The 22,777-nt window shown below is 39.4% G+C and overlaps 1 protein-coding gene across 3 annotated transcripts in view; it reads right to left on the reverse strand.

Annotated features, from left to right (window-relative positions):
• The window catches only part of arid1b (AT-rich interactive domain 1B), a 584,854-nt gene that overhangs the window by 125,284 nt on the left and 436,793 nt on the right, over nucleotides 1-22,777 (reverse strand). For all 3 annotated transcript variants that reach the window (XM_061968668.2, XM_061968667.2, XM_061968666.2), the window contains one exon: nucleotides 4,143-4,229. In XM_061968668.2, coding sequence (XP_061824652.2) covers nucleotides 4,143-4,229 — 87 coding nt within the window. The remainder of the gene's footprint in view (nucleotides 1-4,142; nucleotides 4,230-22,777) is intronic.

A 22,777-nucleotide genomic window follows, 5' to 3' on the forward strand; every position in this document is an offset into this window, starting at 1 on the left:
AGCAATCAATGCTGTATTAATGCATGTGTGTGGGAAAGAGACAGAGGCCAAGACATTTGGAGAAAAAGTGTGAGTAGGAGGGAAAGAGCAGCGATTGGGGCCTGAAAGTGCTTAGGCTGCGAGTGTTGGGTTTAAGGAGCGAGGACATTATTGTAATGTTTTGCTTCCATTAGGATGAGGGGATGTTGGGAGACGAGGATGAGGAGGAGGAGGAGGAGGAGGAGGAGGAGGAGGAGGAGGAAAAAAACCCAGTATGTAATACCGCACTTTAAATTGCCTGGAAAATGGATGGCGAGAGGAACAATGTGTAGAAAGCGCTAAAAGCAAATAGCACATTCAAGGATTTCTCTCTTTCTGCTTGGTTCACTCCCACAGTACGCACACAAACACACACAAAATGCTCTCCCTCTTCCTGGCAAAGTGAACCGAGCTCTTAGCTGGACAGGAGGCAGCCCAAAGCATACATGCGAAAAAGTGGAAAGGGACATTCCGCGCATTTATCGAAATGAAGAGATGAGAGGCTCTTAAGGGAGGCAAGCACTTGAGCAAAGTGGGTGTGTATGGGTGGGAGTGTGTTTGTGTGTACAGCAAGTATGTGTGTGTGTGTGTGTGTGTGTATGTGTGTGTGTGTGTGTGTGTGTGTGTGTGTGTGTGTGTGTGTGTGTGTGTGTGTGTGTGTGTGTGAGGAGGTGGATGACTATTTCTGAGGAAAAAACTCAATCAAAAACACAACACTTTTCACCAGCTCTGTGTTTTCCAACACTGGAATTAATTATTAGATACTACTTTATTTTCCTTTTGTTGGGAAATGACCTCATCCACTCTTCTCTGTTGATTTCCTAGTTGTTGTTATTTTATAGCTAATAGTGCTGCTTTAACAAATGTTTAAGTTCTTAACACTCTGGGGTCATCCAATTTGAATGATCACCAAAACCAAACAGGACATATATGTCCTAATGCTTTTCAAGGACATAAAAACATTTGGGATTTTTTTTTCCTTTTTTTGCTAAAATGTATCAATAAACAAAAATATCAAACATGGTTTTTTCCCCCCGATCATTTCTGCAATATTTTGATAAGATAATGTCACAGTAGATAATAAGTAAATAATGAATTAGTAAAATACTGTAATTGAAAAAAGTCATTTGATTAAAAGTCATTCAAAGGGTTATAAAAAAAACAACAATAAAAAAACATTACAGTACATGTTTGGTTTTTTGTTTCGGTGAAGCCGATTGAGCAATTTGAACAAAAAAAATAAACAAAAAAATATGAATCGTAATGTTTTTGTGCTCTTTGAAAAATGAAGGACTTTTATGTCCTGTTTTGATTTGGGATACTGTCAAATACCGTATTTTCCACACTATAAGGCGCACCTAAAAACCTTCAATTTTCTCAAAAGCTGACAGTGCGCCTTATAATCCGGTGCACCTTATATATGGACCAATATTGGGCCACAACAGGTCTCGCAACCCCAGCCTCTACTGTAGCGTCTATTCTATGCGCCTTATAATGCGGTGCGCCTTATATATGAACTAAGTTTTAAAATAGGCTATTCATTGAAGGTGCGCCTTAAAATACGGTGCGCCTTACGGTAATTACCAGTGTATCATATGCACATTTTTTAAATTTACCATGAAAAAAACCTTCCTTAGGAGGAATTATGTGTAATGGGGTAACACAAAAAAATATTTTTGGCCAAAATATAGCACATATTTACTCAAAGGACAAAAACGTCAGCAATAACTTTTTTACCACAATAATGTCCTCTAATCATTTGTTCTTTTAGATTTTCACAAACAACAGAAGATCAACATGTTTTTATATAATCCCACATCAACATTAACTGTCAAGTTGTACACTGTATGAAAAGATAGGCACTGTATTACTTTGAGTTATACTATTTAAAACGTTAGCATACTTTATTGTTCTGAACGATTTTGGTCAAAAAACCTCTGCATGTCTATGTATCTCTCACTGGATTTGAAATAAATACAGCCTGAACCATTGCTTATGAGTCAACAGTGTACAAGATGCGTCTTCTTACACAACATCTAAGCAATACAATTATCACAAACATGTACAGCAGGGATATTCAACTAAAATGTTTTAAGGGCCACATTTCCCCAAAGCTAAGGACTATTATTCTTATTTTGTATATTCCTGAGAACCAGCGTTTGGTCCGGTAGATATTTGATTTTGGTTTAATTATTGTGTCAGTTACAGGAGCGCTCTGCTGTCAAGGATCATCTATATGACAGCACTCTAGTGCAGGGGTAGGGAACCTCTGGCTCTAGAGCCAGATGTGGCTCTTTTGATGACTGCATCTGGCTCTCAGATAAATCTTAGATGACATTGCTTAACACGATAAGTAATGAATAATTCCGCTGGTAATCACAGTGTTAAAAATAACGACTACAAAGACATCAACAAAACCATGCAGCACCAGAAGTCGCATTAATGGTAATTAATTATTTAATTTATTATTGGTTACCTTCAGAATAACAATGTTATTAAAAAGAATAAGAGACTTATTATACTGTAAACATGTTAGTCTTACTTAAAAATGCACACATTTAGTTGTATTCAGTAGAGATGTCCGATAATGGCTATTTTGTCGATATTCCGATATTGTCCAACTCTTAATTACCGATACCGATATCAACCGATACCGATATATACAGTCGTGGAATTAACACATTATTATGCCTAATTTTGTTGTGATGCCCCGCTGGATGCATTAAACAATGTAACAAAGTTTTCCAAAATAAATCAACTCAAGTTATGGAAAAAAATGCCAACATGGCACTGCCATATTTATTATTGAAGTCACAAAGTGCATTATTTTTTTTAACATGCCTCAAAACAGCAGCTTGGAATTTGGGACATGCTCTCCCTGAGAGAGCATGAGGAGGTTGAGGTGGCCGCGGTTTGGGAGGGAGTAGCGGGGGGGTATATTGTAGCGTCCCGGAAGAGTTAGTGCTGCAAGGGGTTCTGGGTATTTGTTCTGTTGTGTTTATGTTGTGTTACGGTGCGGATGTTCTCCCGAAATGTGTTTGTCATTCTTGTTTGGTGTGGGTTTACAGTGTGGCGCTTATTTGTAACAGTGTTAAAGTTGTTTATACGGCGACCCTCAGTGGGACCTGTATGGCTGTTTACCAATTATGCTTTGCATTCACTTGTGTGTGTGAAAAGCCGTAGATATTATGTGATTGGGCCGGCACGCAAAGGTAGTGCCTTTAAGGTTTATTGGCGCTCTGTAGTTCTCCCTACGTCCGTGTACCACTCCGTACAGTGGCGTTTTAAAAAGTCATACATTTTATTTTTTGAAACCGATACCGATAATTTTGAAACCTGATAATTTCCGATATTACATTTTAAAGCATTTATCAGCCGATAATATCGGCAGTCCGATATTATCGGACATCTCTAGTATTCAGTGTTAAAAAATATTATATGGCTCTCATGGAAATACATTTTAAAATATTTGGCTTTCATGGCTCTCTCAGCCAAAAAGGTTCCCGACACCTGTTCTAGTGTTTATAAAATCGCTGCAAAAATGTGAGTCGCTCACATTTTTTGTGATGAAACGGAACCTTGAGGAACACTACTAGTGTAACTGAAGTTGAACAAATGACTAGTGACTGCATCTGACGTAAATCAAGCTACAGCAACACCTTAGTTACATTCACAATCCCCCCAAAAATCGTAATAGCCAAAAAGGAGAGAACTCAAAGGGGTTCTTTGAGGAACGCCTTTCAATCAATCAATCAAAGTTTATTTATATAGCCCTTAATCACAAGTGTCTCAAAAGGCTGCACAAGCCACAACGACATCCTCGGCTCAGGGCAAGAAAAACCTCAACTCATTGGGAACGACGAGAAACCTTGGAGGGGACCGCAGATGTGGGGGGCCCCACATGTAGATCAAAAGTTTGGACCCTATGTGTGCTAGCAAGGTTAAAATGTTAACATAAAGATCAGCCAATGTGTTTACAGTGGTTCCTCTACACAAAAGGAGTGCTTTTTAGGAATTTGTTGCAAAAATGTTTGTCTCCAAGGTATTGAACTGAACTATGGTGTCATTCCCCAGCTGGATTAGTGCTGACATAAAAGTATGCACGCGTATGGTAATCTACATACCTCGCTCTTGGGCCATAGGTGAGCGGGTGATTGGTGGGCGGGATCCATCTGGTGTGCTCCCAGAGCTCTGTGGGGTCAAGGTGCAGCCTGTAAGAAGAAGACAGAACCACAACATTAATAGTCATCAGGTATACATAGAAGATTTTTGTGTGTCTAAGTGTTCAGTTAATCAGTTAATGCACTTCCAGAGGGCATGTCAGTTCTTCTGACCCTGTGCCACCTCTTTGTGTAAGCGGTAACACATGGGCACAATCCCCTGTAGGAGAGCAGAGCCATTTGAGAATCATTGATTATGTGCTTGTGCGTGTCTTTGGCCTGCGTCGGTTTCATTGAAATCCAATGAGAAGTTGAAAGTCTGATTAGGACAATGGCAGACAAGGACCACACTGGATTGATTTGGCCCACAGCAAGGAGAATGAATGGCAAATGCAACCTTTTATCTTTGGATTCAAACCTTTAAATTGTTCTTGTTTGTTCAAACTGCACTCGCTTTTGATACGCAAAATAATAAAGAAGCAAAAAGACTGGTAGAGTTCAAATTAGGGCTGCACACTTAATCGACATCGAATTGACATCAAGGTTTTAATTAGTGCGATAACGTAACCGCGAGAGCCTGGTTTTTTTTTTTTCAATGCCATTTGAATGTCAGATGTGTTTGCCAATCAGAATTGTTGAGCCTCACATTTGATCGTGTCTCGCTTCAAATTGGGAGAAAGATGTCTCATTCTGTGCATCACTCTCAGCACCTGAGCGTGTTTATTTAACAGTAGAATTCAATGGCTGCTGTGAGCCCTACTTTCAGTCATTCACAATCTTTGGCTGAGAGCGGGGCACCAGCTTTACACACACAGGAAGAGCAGACAGAGGGCCTCGCTACTTGCCAGTGAGAAGTTCCGCAAAGTAACAAAAGTTAGGAAGAAAAAAATGTATTCCAAGGCAAATGTCCCCCATGTGGTAATATTTCAATATCAAATTGGATGGGCAGTATGAGCCCATCAATAAGGAACAACAAGCGAGAATGCTGTGATCACGTGATGGCAACAAACAAAAAGACAACGTCTGACCTACTTTTTCCAACTAGGAAAGAAATGCACTTTAAGATGTTCAGTATTTATTTTAGTTAATTATTGCTTACAGATATGAGTCTGTTGTATTTTTTTATTTGCTTTTTTATTTAGGATAACAAAGTTATTTACCTTCCAATTACAGGACAATGATAAACAGTTCTACAGTAATGACAAATAAGTTTATATAATTTTAATTGGTTACTTGTGTTTAATTATATATTATGATTACATTACATTGTAATCACTGTACAGTTTTTATCGTTTTTTTCTTCAGTTTAAGAGCATGATGTAGACAAAAGCTCGGAGTCTGTCTGCATAAAGCCAATATTTTTTTAAGTAAATTATTGCATATTGTTCTAATGTTGGGCACTTTGAGACAAACATATGTTCAATGACAGTCTATACATAATATGTCTTCCTCCACTTGTTATTTTTAAAGTTTATTGAATTTATTTGTTGAAAAAATATAAACATCTCAAATCTCAATTTCTCAAATTTTGGAGAGAAAAATCGCATTAGGTTTTTTCTTAAAATTATACAGCTCTAATTCAATCAAATGCATGACTAAACCAAATTCAGACTATTCAACACCACATGCAGTAATTGTGAATGCATTTATTTTTTAAACAATATTCTCACTTTGTCTCGATAATACAATTTGGGGTATAAGAAGACAACATTACATTATGCATTCATGCTGCAGAAAGAATATGTGAATTTGTCTGTGTGTGTGTGAGAGTGTGTGTGTGTGTGTGTGTGTGTGCGTGTGTGTGTGCTGTAGCTGCCCACGGTAGCAGTAACACATGACTGGAGGTGGCACACTCCCAACATAAACAAACCCAATTAAGTCAACTTAATTGCTTCGCACAAAACTGCATCAACAACATTTCATTCCGTCAGGCTGCCTACACAACCACACTCCGTACACGTGAAAGCAATAAAAGTAATTGCACAAACACATGTAAATAAACACATAGTAAGAGCACAAAGACATGGATATGTGCCAACAATGCCTTGCAACGCACGGACGCACACACACACACGCACGCGCACGCGCACGCGCACGCGCACGCGCACGCACACGCACACGCACACACACACACACACACACACACACACACACACACACACACACACACACACACACACACACACACATTCTTGTATTGCTTACCTTCTTGAGACCTCTTTAGGACCAGCCTTTCTAGATATATAAAGATGTGTATTTACAACATTAATAACATATACATACTATGCAAATGTAAAAAAGATCGTTGTGAAAAAATGAGTTGGAATTTCACAAGAAAAAGGTCACAATTTCACAAGAAAACGCAGAATTTTGGCAGTATTATAATAAAAGTCGTCATTTTACTCAACGCAAGTCAAAATTTTACAAGAAAAACTGAACATTTGTGCAATATTATGATAAAAGTTGGAATTTTACTCATTAGCAATTTTACAAGAAAAACTTAAAATTTTGGCAACTTTTGTGAAAATAGTCGTAATTTTACTCGACCAAAAGTCACAATTGTATAAGACAACTAACATTTTGGCAATATTATAATAATACTTGGCAAAATTACGACAAAAGTCATAATTTTACTCAAAAAACCGTCACTATTTTACAGGAACAACAAAACAATTGGCAATATTATGATACAATTCAGAATTGTATATGACAAATGTCACCGTTTTGCATTAAAAAGTAATAATTTTACATAAAAAAGTAATAATTTTATGAGAAAATATTGCAATATTACAGAAACAGAAAGAATATGAGATCTCTATTTTTTGTTTTTTGTAATGTGCTTAAGGCCGATGACAAATGAGTCGCAGACCACAGATGGCCCCTGTGCCGCACTTTGGGCTACCAAGCTGTAGGAGCTAACTGTTAATGGCCACTATAGTCTTAGTACCATAGTGTATTTGTTCATCCTATGGTCACATATGGGTTGTCTTACGTCAGCACCGGAAGTCGTAAAATCAGCCGTTCACCTGTCACGTTTTTTCGGGGATGAATAGGGAAGTCCTTCTTTAGCTGCCGTCTTGTTTTATCATATATTGCTGCCTTTGCACCTGTTGATGATTTCTTTTGTATGCACATTAAATCAACAAAAAATCCTGACTTTGGAGAAATGTTCACGGACTCTAGTATTTGGCTCTCTATTAGATGCAATGGTTTTCCGTATTGGGATCATGATTTCAGTTCCTAACTTGTTCACAGGTCCTCATATTGAAGGTACTTTTCCTTGTTGATGTCTCAAGAAGGGTACAAATACAAGAACACACACACACACACACACACACACACACACACACACACACACACACACACACACACACACACACACACACACACACACACACACACACACACACACTTGAGTGGATCCAGCGGCACCGCTTCAAAGAGAGAATATTCGATTAGTTAGTCTGTCAACATGTGGCAGGAGGGAAGGGAAAACATTCGTGTGCAATCGTTGAAGCAGCCCGTAGATAACACTGGAAACATTAGCGACGTGCCACGATGTGTTTAGGATAAAAACAATATTTTATCAAAAGTTTGCAGTGAAGCACAACTATAGGAACGTGCTGGAAACACTTGGTTGAAGAGCACTTTTCTTACAGCTAACATTGTGTTACTGGGGACTTAAACAATCTCTTTAAAATGGATGTACAGATTTAATAAACACAACACAATAATCCTTATTATGGCCTTGGCTCAATGACTAAAATACACCATTTGTTTAGGGGTATTATATAGTACAGAACAAACAGGACTATTGCGGTCACACTCAAAAGAACACAAAAAAGCAATGTATTCAAAGAATTACAAGGATGACATTTTCATAAATGGCAAGAGAAAAAAATAATACTACATGGACATTTTAATTGAATTTTTATAATAGTATGAATTATAATCCAGCATTTGAAACACAAATATCTGCCACCCCCACTACTCCCAAAGTACAATAATCAAAATGTAATTTATGATTACGTTATGTACCCTTTGTATCATAGAATAGAATGGAATGCCTTTTATTGTCACTATACACAGGTACAATGAGATTAAAAGCAACTCCAGTGTCAGTGCGACAGTCTATAAATATGCAAAACATAGGAAAGAAAGAAAAGAAAAATAGTGCAAAAGGAGGTAAGGTGCACAGTCCAGTCCTGAGGACAAATGTTCTGAATGTGTTGTTCAAATATTACATATTATAGTATATACATACAGTATATATACAGAAGCAATTTGCTTTTGCCTTTGCTTTTGGTTTGGTAGTCCCACCCCTTTAAATACATAGCCAAGATGGCGATTATCGAGGGTGTAAGTGCCGAGCACTGTGTACTCATCATTTTGGCTAATATCTGCATACTGACAGCTTAATAAATGTTGATGCATTTCTCAGTGTAAACACATTTATGCACGCCATTGTCATGTTTGGGATCATGTTTTGTTTAAGTTATGTTCTGTTTGGTTTTTGGACTCTTTTTAGTTCCTGCTTTTTCACTCCCTTGTCTTGTTTCCATGGTTACCCATTTGTTTCACCTGTTCCACATTTGGACTCACACACTTGTCACCAATCATGTCACTGTTATTTAAAGCCTGTCTTTTTCTGTTGGTCGGCCTGGCGACATTAACTCTGTTTACCTCTGTCATTTTGATGCCCTGCTTATTCCATCGTTTATGCTTCTTGCCATGCCACGTACGTTTTTGTTCTGCTCATGTCCCAGTAAGTGTTTATTTGTTTCACATCCATAGTTTTTGCCCAAGTGCTAGTTTTGTTTTCTGAGCCAAGTTTGTGCGCGCCTTTTGTTTCTTTTGTTAGTGTAAAAATAAAGGATGTATTTACCTTCAAGCAAAGTCCAGTCTAGTTGCTTTGCATCCTGGGAAAACAATCCGCGCAATAATTTGCGCCGCCATAGTCCCCGTATTGACAGCCATAGGCAGAGTCTAAGTAACGATGGTTGAAAATTGAGACGTCGTCTTTAGATGCGTTTCTTTTAGTGTGGTCTTTTTTTTGATAACCTTTTTCAAACTATTACCAAACAATTACATTGATAAACTATGTATCTTATTCATTAGGCTTGAGAGAAGGAGCTTCTTTCAACTTCACATGGTTGTGCAATTTTTTGTCAAGTAGTTTTTAGCCTTTATTTTAAGTTTGTGACTTTTTGTGGGGAACATTCCACTCCATGCTACTCAAGTGCAACAATGTATGACTTAGAAACTATTAAATCAATGACACATATTTAACAATATCATATTATATCCAACCCTTTGGAATCCAGGGTATTTGAATTTTTATTTTTTTACCTCGATATTTCACTTTAAAAACGATGTATCTTGCTTTGGTTAGTTTCCTTTTTTTATATTTTTTATTTTACAGAACAGCCTCACATGTGTGACTATTTCATTTTGAAACAGTGTATTAATACATAAAAATCATCCAAAACCAAAAATCATAGGACGGAAAAATAGTTTTTTGTTTAAAAAGTTACACACTCCTAAACATTTACAACACTCAAACCGTTTTTACACTCTTATGTAATTGTAACATATACAATAATTGTGCTCTGTGCCAGAAGCCTTTGAAGACACACAACATTTGGACAACGTTGTAAGGCCTGAAATAAATTCAAATGTTACCGGAAAAACAGCGGAGCAAACACACAGAGCTCAAGCAAAGAGGAAGCTCGATGTGGCTGAGCCTATCAGCCGTCAAGTGATTGGTCTGTCACCAGCCAATAGTTAGCCGTGTCGGATGTCACATTGGGAAAGGCTAATACTAAATAGATGTTGCTTCACGTGTATATAAAATACCTATTTACACATTTAAAATGGAGTAAGTGAACCACAAAGTGGAAAAGGAACACTGTATGGTAAAACAACATGCAGTATTGCATAACTTGCATACAACTGAGTCGCTGTGTGACCTTTTGCCTTGCGGGTAAAATTGTCTTACGCATTTATTACCTGCAATATAGTCTTCATTTCATGAATATTCATTATAAAAATTGCATTAATCCACCTAAATAATCTAAAACTAACACCAAAGTAGTGCCTTGACAATGACTCATTACAACACAAGTTATTCAAGTGCAGTCCAAATTACCTTTAGCATTAAAGGGGAACTGCACTTTTTTTTGGAAATTTTGCCTATCGTTCACAATCCTTATGTGTGACAAGCTCACATACGTTTTTTTTTGGCATTCTAATTTGCAATAATCAGCTTGTTCTGGATGACTGGCAATGTTGCTAATAGGAGCATTCATTCTGCCTCCAAATCACTCTAGAAATGGACCTAAATACCACCAACAATACATCATTTACTTTCCGTAACCTGTATAATAACCAAGCTGTAGCGACATTGTTATTGTAGGATAGTAACACCGAGGAACTCTTTTTCTAGCGTAGTAACACATCTTCTTGTGACGGCATGCTATGGCATTAGCCGTAAGCTAGCTTGTGCGTCAGCAGCTGAAACCCATTTGAGTGTTTAATGTACAATGCGAAAGGACACCAATCTGTACGGAATGAAAAACATGAACAATCATATTAAAGTATCCGAAAAGAACTAGATGAGGCAATTCCTAAAGGAATTGCGTGTGAATGCTCCAATGCTAAAGTTGAACTGAAATTCTGGAATGTTTTTAGAGTTGTTGAAGTACAGCACACAATTCCCAAACAGGTTAAATATTTTGAAGTTGGAACAGTTTGAATCAGATGAAAAATGTGGGAGTTGTGGAACTTTGAAGAATGTCCCATTGATTTCAAATGGAATTTCCACCCAAATTTTGGAATTTCAGAAAAAGCAGGAATTTTTGTGAAAATGGTTAAAAAAACTTGAATGGTCTGAATGAGTTCAAATGGTTGGTGCTGGAATTTTTCAAATCGGTCGAGAAATGTTGAAGTAGTAACATGTTGAATTGAGAAATGGTATTACGGAATTCCTGGAATTTCGGGAAAACCGGGAAATTTTCCATTTAAAAAAACAACTTTTTTTTTTTTCCTAATTAAAAGGAATGTGTTGACGGTGGAACGGTTGAAGTGCTTTGAAAAATGTGGTAGAAGTAGTCGCCAGAAAAATGGGTGGATGTAGGGCTTTGGAAAACTAGGAATTCTGGAAAATCCTTGAATTTTTTTTAATTTGGAAAAAAAAGTAGTTTGAATTTACAGAATGGTGGAATGTGTTGAAGGTGGAATCGGTTGAAAAATGTGGAAATGGTGGAAGTTCGAAAAATGGTCAATTAATTTTGAATGGGACAAATGTCCCGGACAACCTGGAATTCTGGGAAATCTGGTAATTTTTGGAATTTATCTAGGGAAAGCCCGTGATTCCTGAATAGGCTGAACAGTTTGAAGTTGGAACCGTTTGAATCGGGTGAAAAATGTGGAAGGTAGAGCGCGCCAAAATCTGGAGAAGAAGAAGAAATAGAAGAAGTTTAAAATGATGCATTCACACAATTAGTCCACTTCTCATACGACAGCCTATATAGTTGTACCAAGAAGCATAACGTGCTGGGTGTATCAAGATCAATATTATAGTGACTTACTCGATGGACAGTTGGCCGTTTGGTCGAGCTGGCAGCAGACGTTTCCAGATGATTTTGGAAAACAGTTTCTACCACTGCAGGGTTTGTTAGCGCAAACAGTTTGTCTTTTGTTGTGATGCAGTTCCTTCGAGCACTTTCTTCCTCGCCAAATAAAAGCCTCTTCATCGATAATGACATTGTGTACCACTCACTGTAGCAAAAGCACCCAATTTCTGTGGAAATAGCTTGGCACGCTCCACATTTACACCACAAAGTCATGCCGGTCCTGACTATATATACAAACATATATATCTATAGAATAAATAAATAAATAAAAATACAAATATATATACCGTATTTTTCGGAGTATAAGTCGCACCGGAGTATAAGTCGCACCTGCCGAAAATGCATATAAAAGAAGGAAAAAACATATATAAGTTGCACTGGAGCCCGGCCAAACTATGAAAAAAACTGCGACTTATAGTCCGAAAAATACGGTATATATATATCAGAGCTGTCCAAGTGAACGTGATAATAACGCGTTAACTATGAATTTCAATAATGGCGCTAATTTTTTTAACGGCCAATTAACGCGAATGCTTCCTTTTTGACACTCGGGCCGTGCCATAGCCGGGTTAACTCGGCTGCAGTTCACTTGCTACTGATGAGCCACAAGCAAGCAGAAATGGTCAAAAGAAAGTCTACCTTATGAAAGTATCAGGTTCAAAGCCATGGCAAGTTGTTGTTCCGACACGAAAGGACACATTTTTGGCTGTGAGAAGAGACAACATCCCTGCAACACACACCTGCTGCGTGAGTCGTGAGATTACGATTAAGGTGCAGTGATAACAAAACATTTACATTGTTACTGTGACTGCTTTAGTAAGTAAGATGACATAAAAGCTAAACAGAAATGAAAGACGGTCAGTAGGATGTCGAAAGAAGACTTTTTTGGATTGCAAACAGTCGATTCGACATCAAAACATGTCAAGACACTTTCTCAAACCAATCACACACTTTTCCGGCTTCAAAATAAAAGCGCTATGCTATACATAGGGTATCCCCTTAATGTACAGGCTTCACATTAGCCGCCAGACCTAATAAAATATATAATATATTGTAGTGTCCAGAAGAAAACAAGCAAAGTCCGACACACTTTTTAGCTTTTATACTAACACCGGGCCCAATTTCAGCAAGTATTTCCTCCGTGCACACACGTCTTTCTCCGTGCTTCACAGACACACAACACTTGCTCATTCTCCGTGGGCACAGTGTGTTCACAGACCATGGGAAAAATGACCACCATAACACACTAACACACTTTAACACCAGCCATACGTACGGGAGCAGAGGTAGCGTGTCCGCGCTGTGGACGTACTTTAATATATTCAAGACAGGGACAGCGATCTTCCCAATTTAAGATGATTTTAGGTTGTCTTGAAGAATTTGGAGGTAATCCTTCTTTTTCATTGTCCCATTGAATCTCTGTAAAGCACCAGTTCCATTGGCAGCTAAACAGGCCCAGAGCATAATACTACCACCACCATGCTTGACGGTATGAATGGTTTTCATGGGATTGAAGGCCTCACCTTTTCTCCTCCAAACATATTGCTGGGCATTGTGGCCAAACAGCAAAATTTCTGTTTCATCTGACCACAGAACTTTCCTTGATAATGTCTTATCTTTGTCCATGTGATGTCAGATGAAACACAAATTGAGTTGTTTGGCCACAATACGGGCAGCACAGTGGGACAGGGATTAGAGCATTTGCCTCACAATACGAAGGTCCTGGGCTCGGGATCTTTCTGTGTGGAGTTTGCACGTTCTCTCCGTGACAGCGTGGGTTCCCTCCGGGTACTCTGGCTTCCTCCCACCTCCAAAGACATGCACCTGGGGATAGGTTGATTGGCAACACTAAAATGGCCCTAGTGTGTGAATGTGAGTGTGAATGTTGTCTGTCTATCTGTGTTGGCCCTGTGATGAGGTGGCGACTTGTCCAGGGTGTACCCCGCCTACCGCCCGAATGCAGCTGAGATAGGCTCCAGCAACCCTCGCGACCCCGAACGGGACAAGCGGCAGAAAATGGATGGATGGATGGATGGATGGCCACAATACCCAGCAATATGTTTTGAGGAGAAAAGGTGAGGCCATTAATCCCAGGAACACCACACCTACAGTCAAGCATGGTGGTGGTAGTATTATGCTCTGGGCCTGTTTTGCTGCCAATAGAATTAGAATTAAATGGGACAATAAAAAAGGAGGATTACCTGCAAATTCTTCAGGACAACCTAAAATCATCAGCCCGGAGGTTGGGTCTTGGGCGCAGTTGGGTGTTCCAACAGAACAATGACCCCAAACACATGTCAAAAGTGGTAAAGGAATGGCTAAATCAAATCAAATCAAATCAAATCAACTTTATTTATAGAGCACATTTAGGCTACAATTAAGGTTTTAGAATGGCCTTCCCAAAGTCCTGACTTAAACGTGTGGACAATGCTGAAGAAACAAGTCCATGTCAGAAAACCAACAAATTTAGCTGAACTGCACCAATTTTGTCAAGAGGAGTGGTCAAAAATTCAACCAGAAGCTTGCCAGAAGCTTGTGGATGGCTACCAAAAGCACCGTATTGCAGTGAAACTTGCCAAGGGACATGTAACCAAATATTAACATTGCTGTATGTATACTTTTGAACCAGCAGATTTGGTCACATTTTCAGTAGACCCATAATAAATTCATTAAAGAACCAAACTTCATGAATGTTTTTTGTGACCAACAAGTATGTGCTCCAATTTCTCTATCACAAAAAAATTTAGTTGTAGAAATTGTTGGAAACTCAAGACAGCCATGACATTATGTTCTTTAAGTGTATGTAAACTTTTGACCACGACTGTATATGTATACAGTATATCGATTTTGAAGTCTTTTTAGAGGGCTTTGAAGGCTACATAGGGGACTCTCATTAGCCGCATCTTGCAAGACTTCCTTTAATCTTTAGCATCTTAAAAAAAAAGATGTGTGTTTTTGTCTCTCATACTGATTGTGATTGATAGGCAACATACCAAAAAAGTGCAGATCTCGTTAAGGCATAAAAGTGTTGACAATGTGATGACAAAGCAACAACTTCCCTAGTGTATTCATGAATACCAAAACTTTGTTGAACTTATGATATGATGATCTTTTTGCACATCCTTGGAACGTCTATTCAACAGACTCAACTACTAAACAAGACATGTAGTTGCTTATGAAAAGCTAACACCAAAATAATTTAATAACTATCTGAATGCAGAAAATAACAAGGGGGTATTTATTCCATCAGGGTGTACAACGTTGGTTTGTTTTGGCAGATGAGGTAGACGTCAACTGAACTATGAAACAATGAAATCTGACCTGACCCCACTATGTGTGTGCGTGTGCGCATGTGTGTGTGTGTGTGTGAGTGTGTGTGTGTGTGTGTGCAGAGACGCATGCCAGGCATCAGCTTTGCTGTCAGAACCAGTTTGCTTGGATGACAGACTGATGGTGGCAGTAGATTGTGTTGTACGTGTGTGTGTGTGTGTGTGTGTGTGTGTGTGTGTGTGCCACTGCGAAGGTACCACACAACAATGCAGTGTGTCGCCAAAGACAGAAGCAACAACATATGAGGCTTTTGCATCTAGGTGAGAGGAATTAAGTGAGATGAGACAGAGAAATGGGAAGAAAACCTGAAAGCCTCAACAGGGAAAAGACAACAGATAAGAGAGCAGTAGTATAAGTTTGATAAAGCCTCAGCCCCTCCCTGTTACTCGAGTTAAGCTTCCAGCACTTCGTAATTATTTCACTACCAATTAGTGTCCTGACAAAGCCTATCTCTCCCCGACAACCTCCTCTTCCTCCCTCCCCTCCTCATTCTATCTTCACCCAAAATGCCATTAAATAATTATGCTTAAATAAAACAAACAGGCTCCACAGTGAGTCCTGGCACGCTTAATCTGTACCATTAATAATTCATACACTGAATCTCTGACGCGCAGTTCTTCACCATGTGCTGCTGAGAGAGAGGCGAGAGAGCTAAATGTCAGCAGTATATCACCCTGTATACACAAAATATAATAATAATCTGTATGGAAATGCTTTTACCATGCAGGTCGTTTGCCTGGCTTTGCTTGTTTGTGTGTGTATGTACTTTAAAAGCTTGTGTTTACCCATTTGTAGGAGACTCACTGCACCATACCACCGTGCATGTTTAACAAGACCTGCATGTCTGTGTGCGCATTTACCATCAAACTATGTGGGTTTGCGTGTACAGTATATACGCTTGAAGGACTGTGTTGGCTTTTGTGTGTTTGCTTTAATGCATGTGTGCACATCAGTGTGAACTCAAGTTCCCTGCATATCATTTCCCCTTAATCACAGTACCTACTCGGCTTAGCATGGCTCTTCTTGCTATTGATACTTTTACATTGGTAAAGCAGGTACTATCAGTCACTACGAGGTACTATTTTGAGTAACTAGTCAGTTTCAAGCGCACCAAAGCAATACCATATGTGTGAAGTAGTGAAGTAGTATCAGAATGGCCATCTCTGCATTTGAAGATACAAGGCCAGAAATAACAAAACATAAAAATAAAAAAAAGCATACTGTGCGAGAGTACGTTGGTAACAGTGGCGTGCAGTCACTGGAGGCCTCACCTGCCATCATGGAAAGAAAAAAAATGTAAAAAGAAAAAAAAAATATTAAATTGTTATATGTATCCAGTGATTATACTATAGTTATTTTCCATTTAACTTCACCAGTTTTAGATAATTTGTATTCAAAATCGCTGAATTTTCACATTTGCCGTTCAAATACTGAGAAGAGACGGTGCTGTGAACAGCAGCCAGTTGCACTGCGTTGTGCCTCACCATGGATTGCGGACTCGGCTAACTGCTGGCCTGCTGTGCAGTGAGACCGTATTGCTATATGAACTATATTATACATTTCCATAGTTTAGTTAGCTGAGGTATATAATGTACAGTGTATTTTGTCCACAACTGTATGTGTGTAACGTATTTCTTGTGCTGAGCGATCATAAAACGGCTGCAAAAGACGCACTGGCTGAGGCTCGCAGTAATCCCGCCTCCTGCACCCCCGTCGTAGAATGCAACCCCTGACGGGAGTGTTATATCAACTAAAGCCCACACTTAAACTTTCCACGTCCAAGATTGAATCTATTTAAAAAAGTTATTTCATAAGAAGCCAAAAAGTGCAAAAACAATAATGTTCGTGTTGGAGGAGTTGTGAATGACTGCAGGGCCACAACATTAGGTACACCTGCAGACTGCAGGTGTACTTAATTCACAACTCCTCCAACACAAACATTATTGTTTTTGCACTTTTTGGCTTCTTATTAAATAACTTTTGTAACCTATTTTTATGGGCTTTCCTCTTTGTGATGTTAAGTTCTTGTTATGCGCTGTTATACAGTATATGCCTTGAGCTCTTATTTTGAAAGCGCTAAGAGCGGAAGTGATGTCACGTTGCGGAGGTTTTTGAAAGAAGGTAAATAAAGTGGTCCTCGTGTAAACTGGAGCCTCCGTGTTTGTTATTTTGTAGTTTCATACAGTATAGGCGACATTTATAAACCCTCGGTTACACTTTTTTAAATAGATTCAATCTTGCACGTTGGAAGTTTAAGTGAGGGCTTTAGTTGATACAACACTCCCGTCAGGGGGTGCATTCTACGGCGGGGGTGCATTAATCCAGCACAACAGCGGTGCATGGACTTCATTTATAAGTAAAGGTAAGACCATAATAACGAAAACAAACGCAAGTCCAAGACATTATGAGAACTATCAAATTAAGTAAGTGGAAGTGGGCTGTACATATCAGTAGGAGAACAGATAATAGATGGACTTCCCTAATGACATCATGGGGACCCATGAATGGGAGCAGAAATAGAGGAAGACAGAGAGTGAGATGGCGAGATGAAATAGACAAAGATGAAATAGACAAATATTGGGGAACAGTGCAGTGGCAGGGAGCAGCTAGAGATTGTTCACTATGGCAGAAACATGCTGAGGCTTTCGTCCAGCAGTGGACTGACAACGGCTGATGATGAATGATGAATGAAGACCATAATAACATTTTTTTTATTAAATGTGCTTTTTTGTGTGCTACAGTTTGTATGTGTAAAGTTAAAGTTAAGTTAAAGTACCAATGATTGTCACACACACACTAGGTGTGGTGAAATGTGTCCTCTGCATTTGACCCATTCCCTTGATCACCCCCTGGGAGGTGAGGGGAGCAGTGGGCAGCAGCGGCGCCGCACCCGGGAATAATTTTTGGTGATTTAACCCCCAATTCCAACCCTTGATGCTGAGTGCCAAGCAGGGAAGAATGCTGGTATGAGCTTTTAAACATAACCCGTTAACTGCTGCCAATCAAATGGTGACTAAGATACTCTTTAGGGTTCATATGTTTGTAAATCTGACTGTGATGAAGTTAGTGCCTCACCAGCCATGAACCTCACTCAGGCCGGACAATGAGCTGACAGCACAGTTGGGCTTTTAGCTTGTTAGCTAGCGCTCTCGATTCTCAATCTGTAGACCCTGGTTTGAGCCCTTGGCTGGGCCAGGCAGGTTCAGCTAACTTTAGCTTAGCTCTGCTTCTCAGTCTTCTTGTGAATACAAACCTGTCTGCTGACTGTGACCAACAATAAAAAGCCGAGACGTAAACAAAGGTTAGTCCCCGTTGTTGTTGTTTGATAGTGTGCCTTGTTAAAACTGAGGTATTTAATACATGTTTTTTGCAAATTCCTGTGGTACTATTTCGGAGTGAACCGATTCTGTTCTTAAAATGGGTTGCTTTGGCAACGTTGTGTTAACATTACTGGTTCAAATTAATTGCAGAATTTCTGCCAACATGACACAATACTATTCATTTTAAGACATGATGTTATTATAACACAAAAGTTCTGTCCTTTTATTAGCTAGGCTTTGTCGATAAATACTGCCCATTGCATTGTAGTGCTGCATTTATGACAATGACTTGAAATAAATGATCAGTTCAGTCGACACAATGGCTCTGACAAGTATGGGACCAATGGTTTCTATAACAAAAGCTAGATCATCCTAATGTGTTGATGAGGTTGAACAGAGACAGGAAATGATACATGTTGAGGGCTAAAAGTGCAAAGTAGGATCTAAACAGGGAAACTATTTGGTGTTTCACTGAGGAGACAAATAACTGTAATTTGTTGTGTATAAAAAGGCACTTAGCCAGCACAACCATCTCCACACTTTTGCATGATACAAGGCAATGGGGCCAAAAGTAATGGGATTTTGTTGCATTTATTTTGGGCAGATAATGCTCTTAAAAACTAACTAAAAACACATTTGAAATTTGTCTTCCGCTGGTACTGTCTCCTTTTGAAGAGAAGGAATGGGGTCTTTGAAGCTTTTTTCATCAGAATTTCAAACGCATAAAAGCTTGTTAAGTTCAAAGCTGGGGGGGGGAGGACTTGTGGCCATATTTCTGTTTTGTTTCAGGGCTCAGCTAATATTAAGCTTTGGAGTAACTGTGTGGAACAGTGTTATGCTACTACAGGACAGTGAGTTTTACAGTCAATGACAAGACCTCTATTGATTGCAGATAACATTATATACAGTACAAAACAAATACGTAAGAAATAGGATAAAGATGAAGCTTGCACATATATACTATATACTAACATTAGGCACACCGGCACTTTTGGGTAGGTTTTGTGATTCCTAAAATGCCTAAAATCGTGGCAGCTTTTTCAGAAAGTTGCAATATTTTGAGGCATATTTATTTTCAATGACATAAAAAACAAGTTGAGATTTTATTAATTTTCTATCAATCTTTTCGGTGTTGTTTGCAACCTTTGATTAATTGATTGATTGATTGAGAAGTTTGTTGACATCTTAAAGAATTGAATCCATGTAATGCTTTAAAAAGGCAAATGGGTGGCACAAAAAGCCAAAAGGCTTGTTTCCATTGTGGTCCATTAAATATTCATCACATTTGATATATTCAATAATAAAAGATATATAACCTGTAACATGTATACCTTAACCTAAAAAAGAACAGGATTGCAACACAAAATGTGAAAACAAATACTGTATTCATGTTTTGCTCATTTTATACCGCACAGACCTAAAAGTGGACAGTAAAACCAGATACTCAGAGCTCATTGTCAAATTGCTGTACTTTTTTAATTTAATTATAACTAATAAAAGTAATAATTATTATAATCAAAGGAAAAATACTACCAAAGACTTCCTTTGGCAGTGTCTGCAACTAAAATAAACATCATCCATGATCCATAAACACCGATACAAAAACTCGCAATAGTGTCTGATAGAACCACCGAAAAAATCCAAATGGAATTTTCAAGGTTCTTTGCTAAATGAGACACCCAGAATGTACTTGGAAATAAATAATGTGGGATTTACAATATTAACTATGAACGATAATATACTGAAAAAAACAACATATGAACGTTGTTCCTCTTTTACTTCTCAGACCACCTCCTCAATCGTCATCTTTCAAAATCAAGCAAAACACAAGAAAAATGCAACAAAAACAACAAAACATGAACACAAAGGGTCCAAAACACCTTTTCACTTTTCTGCAGAACTTTGTTGTACACCTACTCAGTGGCCTAGTGGTTAGAGTGTCCGCCCTGAGATCAGTAGGTTATGAGTTCAAACCCTAGCCGAGTCATACCAAAGACTATAAAAATGGGACCCATTACCTCCCTGCTTAGCACTCAGCATCAAGGGTTGGAATTGGGGGTTAAATCAGCAAAAATGATTCCCGGGCGCGCCCACTGTTCCCCTCACCTACCAGGGGGTGAACAAGGGGATGGGTCAAATGCAGAGGACAAATTTCACCACACATAGTGTGTGTGTGTGTGACAATCATTGGTACTTTAACTTTAACTTAAAAATCTGTCCTCAACACCCGCGTTTCAGGCTGGCTGCTCCGTGAACAAACTCTGCTTCGTGCCTTGTCTACCTGGAGCTGCTGTGACGTAGATTACAGTAATAACCCACACATCACTCAAAAGCACAGATTCCAACCATTGAAATACTTCTATAGTTCAAGACATACGGTTATCTGAAAACAGCACAGCACATTATATTGGCAGATACGGTTTCGAAGGGAATAAGCGGTAGAAAATGGATGGATGGATGGGTTTATGTACATTGAACATCTAATCGCCCTTGGGCCGTATTTCCCCCCAGGTCTGTATTAACCAGTTGACTTGCATGTTTGAGCATTGATCAGATTGAGACAAATTCCATTGGCTAAAATGACGCTGATTAGTCAAAATATGCGGGGAAGTTTTGGGCACTGGACAAAGTTGCAAGGATGCTTATAATTCGCAGGGATTGGTTTAATTTTCGTGAACTGCGTGGTAGAGAGCTACTTTTTTTTCCCCCAAGATGGCGCCGCTGTAGTGGCTGCTGTTGGCAGGAGCTCTGTGCTCTTGTGTCATCCTTTTGTCTTCCTGATTTTTCCCTCTTGTTTTCATGTGGGTTTTCTTTTGTTTTTGCCTTTTGGTTGGGGACCCTTTGGGACTGTGCAGCAAGGGGTGGCACTTTTGTGACTTCTGTGGTGCTTTTTTGTGAACTTCTGGATCTGCCTCCCGGGAGCCTTTTGGCCATGGAGACCAGCTGCTGGGTCTCTGCCTCACCAGAGTCCGCTTGGAGAGAGGAGATGCGGATGAAGAGACAAGGCTGTGGAGCAAGCACTGAGCGCCGGGACGGACAAGCTTCACAGTGTCTTAGATGAATGAGCGTGTATCGGACACCTCAGTCTCCTTAGACGCATCCTCGCTCATCCATGTGGACTGGACACTGGTCGAGAGTTAGTGGGCAGCCGAGGGTGGAGTCGGCTCTCTTGGTTGCTTTGTTGGGTCTGCTCTTGTCTCTGGCCATGCTCCCTCCACCCCAGCAGATGATGGTTTGGAACACTGCAGAGGCCACCACAGTGTATATGTTTTTTTGTTGTTGTCTTTGTTTTACTTGTGTAATGTAGAAATGGCTGGTTGCATCAACTCTGCTCTTTTAATGTCTTTAATGTCCTTTGTGTTCTTTAATGTTTGATGTTTCCCTCTTACACACATCCTTATGTGTGCTATGGCTATTTTTTTTCCCCCTTGGCCTCAGTCTGGACCCCATCTCCAGGGCCCAGACTTGGACTGAATTTTTTTTTTCTCACCTCCCCACCTGTTTCTCACCTTTTTTGTAAAAGAAGTTGGCAGACCCGTCAGCGATCCTGTTTTGTCTCCCTGTAATGTTTGTCTGCTCTTGAATGGGATTGTGCTGAAAATCTTAATTTCCCCTCGGGGAATAATAAAGTATTTCTGATTTTGATTATTGATTTGACAATGTTTTTTTTTTTATTGTGATTGTAGTTTGTACTCGATCTAGAACTGCACAACATCATACTGTGAGCAGTTTATAACATTTTTATGACAGCATTCTTTGATGTATTAGAGCGGGGTACATTTTTTCAAAGTGTGGGTACAATATCCATCCATCCAATTGCTATCGCTTGTCCCGCTCGGGGTCGCAGGGGGTGACTGGAGCCTATCCTAACTGCATTCGGGCGGAAAGCGGGATACACCCTGGACAACAGTGAGCTCAAATACCATACCATATCAACTTTATTTGCAGTATAAAGCTCTTTAAAAATAAAGGAAAAGGGCTGCTTCAGCACTGTCTCCTAATACAACCCTTAGGCTGTAAACGTACACACACCTTCCCGGCCCAACACACCCACAACAAGGTAATATCTCCTTCCTGACTTTATGGGAGAGAAGAAAATAAACAGGAGGCTCCAGTAATGGTGGTTTAGCTCTCAATGGGTGCAAGCCAATGCCTCTCCGAGCCAGGGGCTGATGCCAGTTTAACTAGCCCTGCAAGGGACGAGCGCAGGCCTGCAGTGGCTCACAAAACAAGCGCTCTCACTCTCCAGAGATCCTCATTACTTCTAGCGCCGAGTAGCAAGTGTAACTAAAACAAAAGTGCAGCTTAAGCTAAA

This window comes from Nerophis lumbriciformis, linkage group LG08 (assembly GCF_033978685.3).
Source record: "Nerophis lumbriciformis linkage group LG08, RoL_Nlum_v2.1, whole genome shotgun sequence".
Classification (NCBI taxonomy): domain Eukaryota; kingdom Metazoa; phylum Chordata; class Actinopteri; order Syngnathiformes; family Syngnathidae; genus Nerophis; species Nerophis lumbriciformis.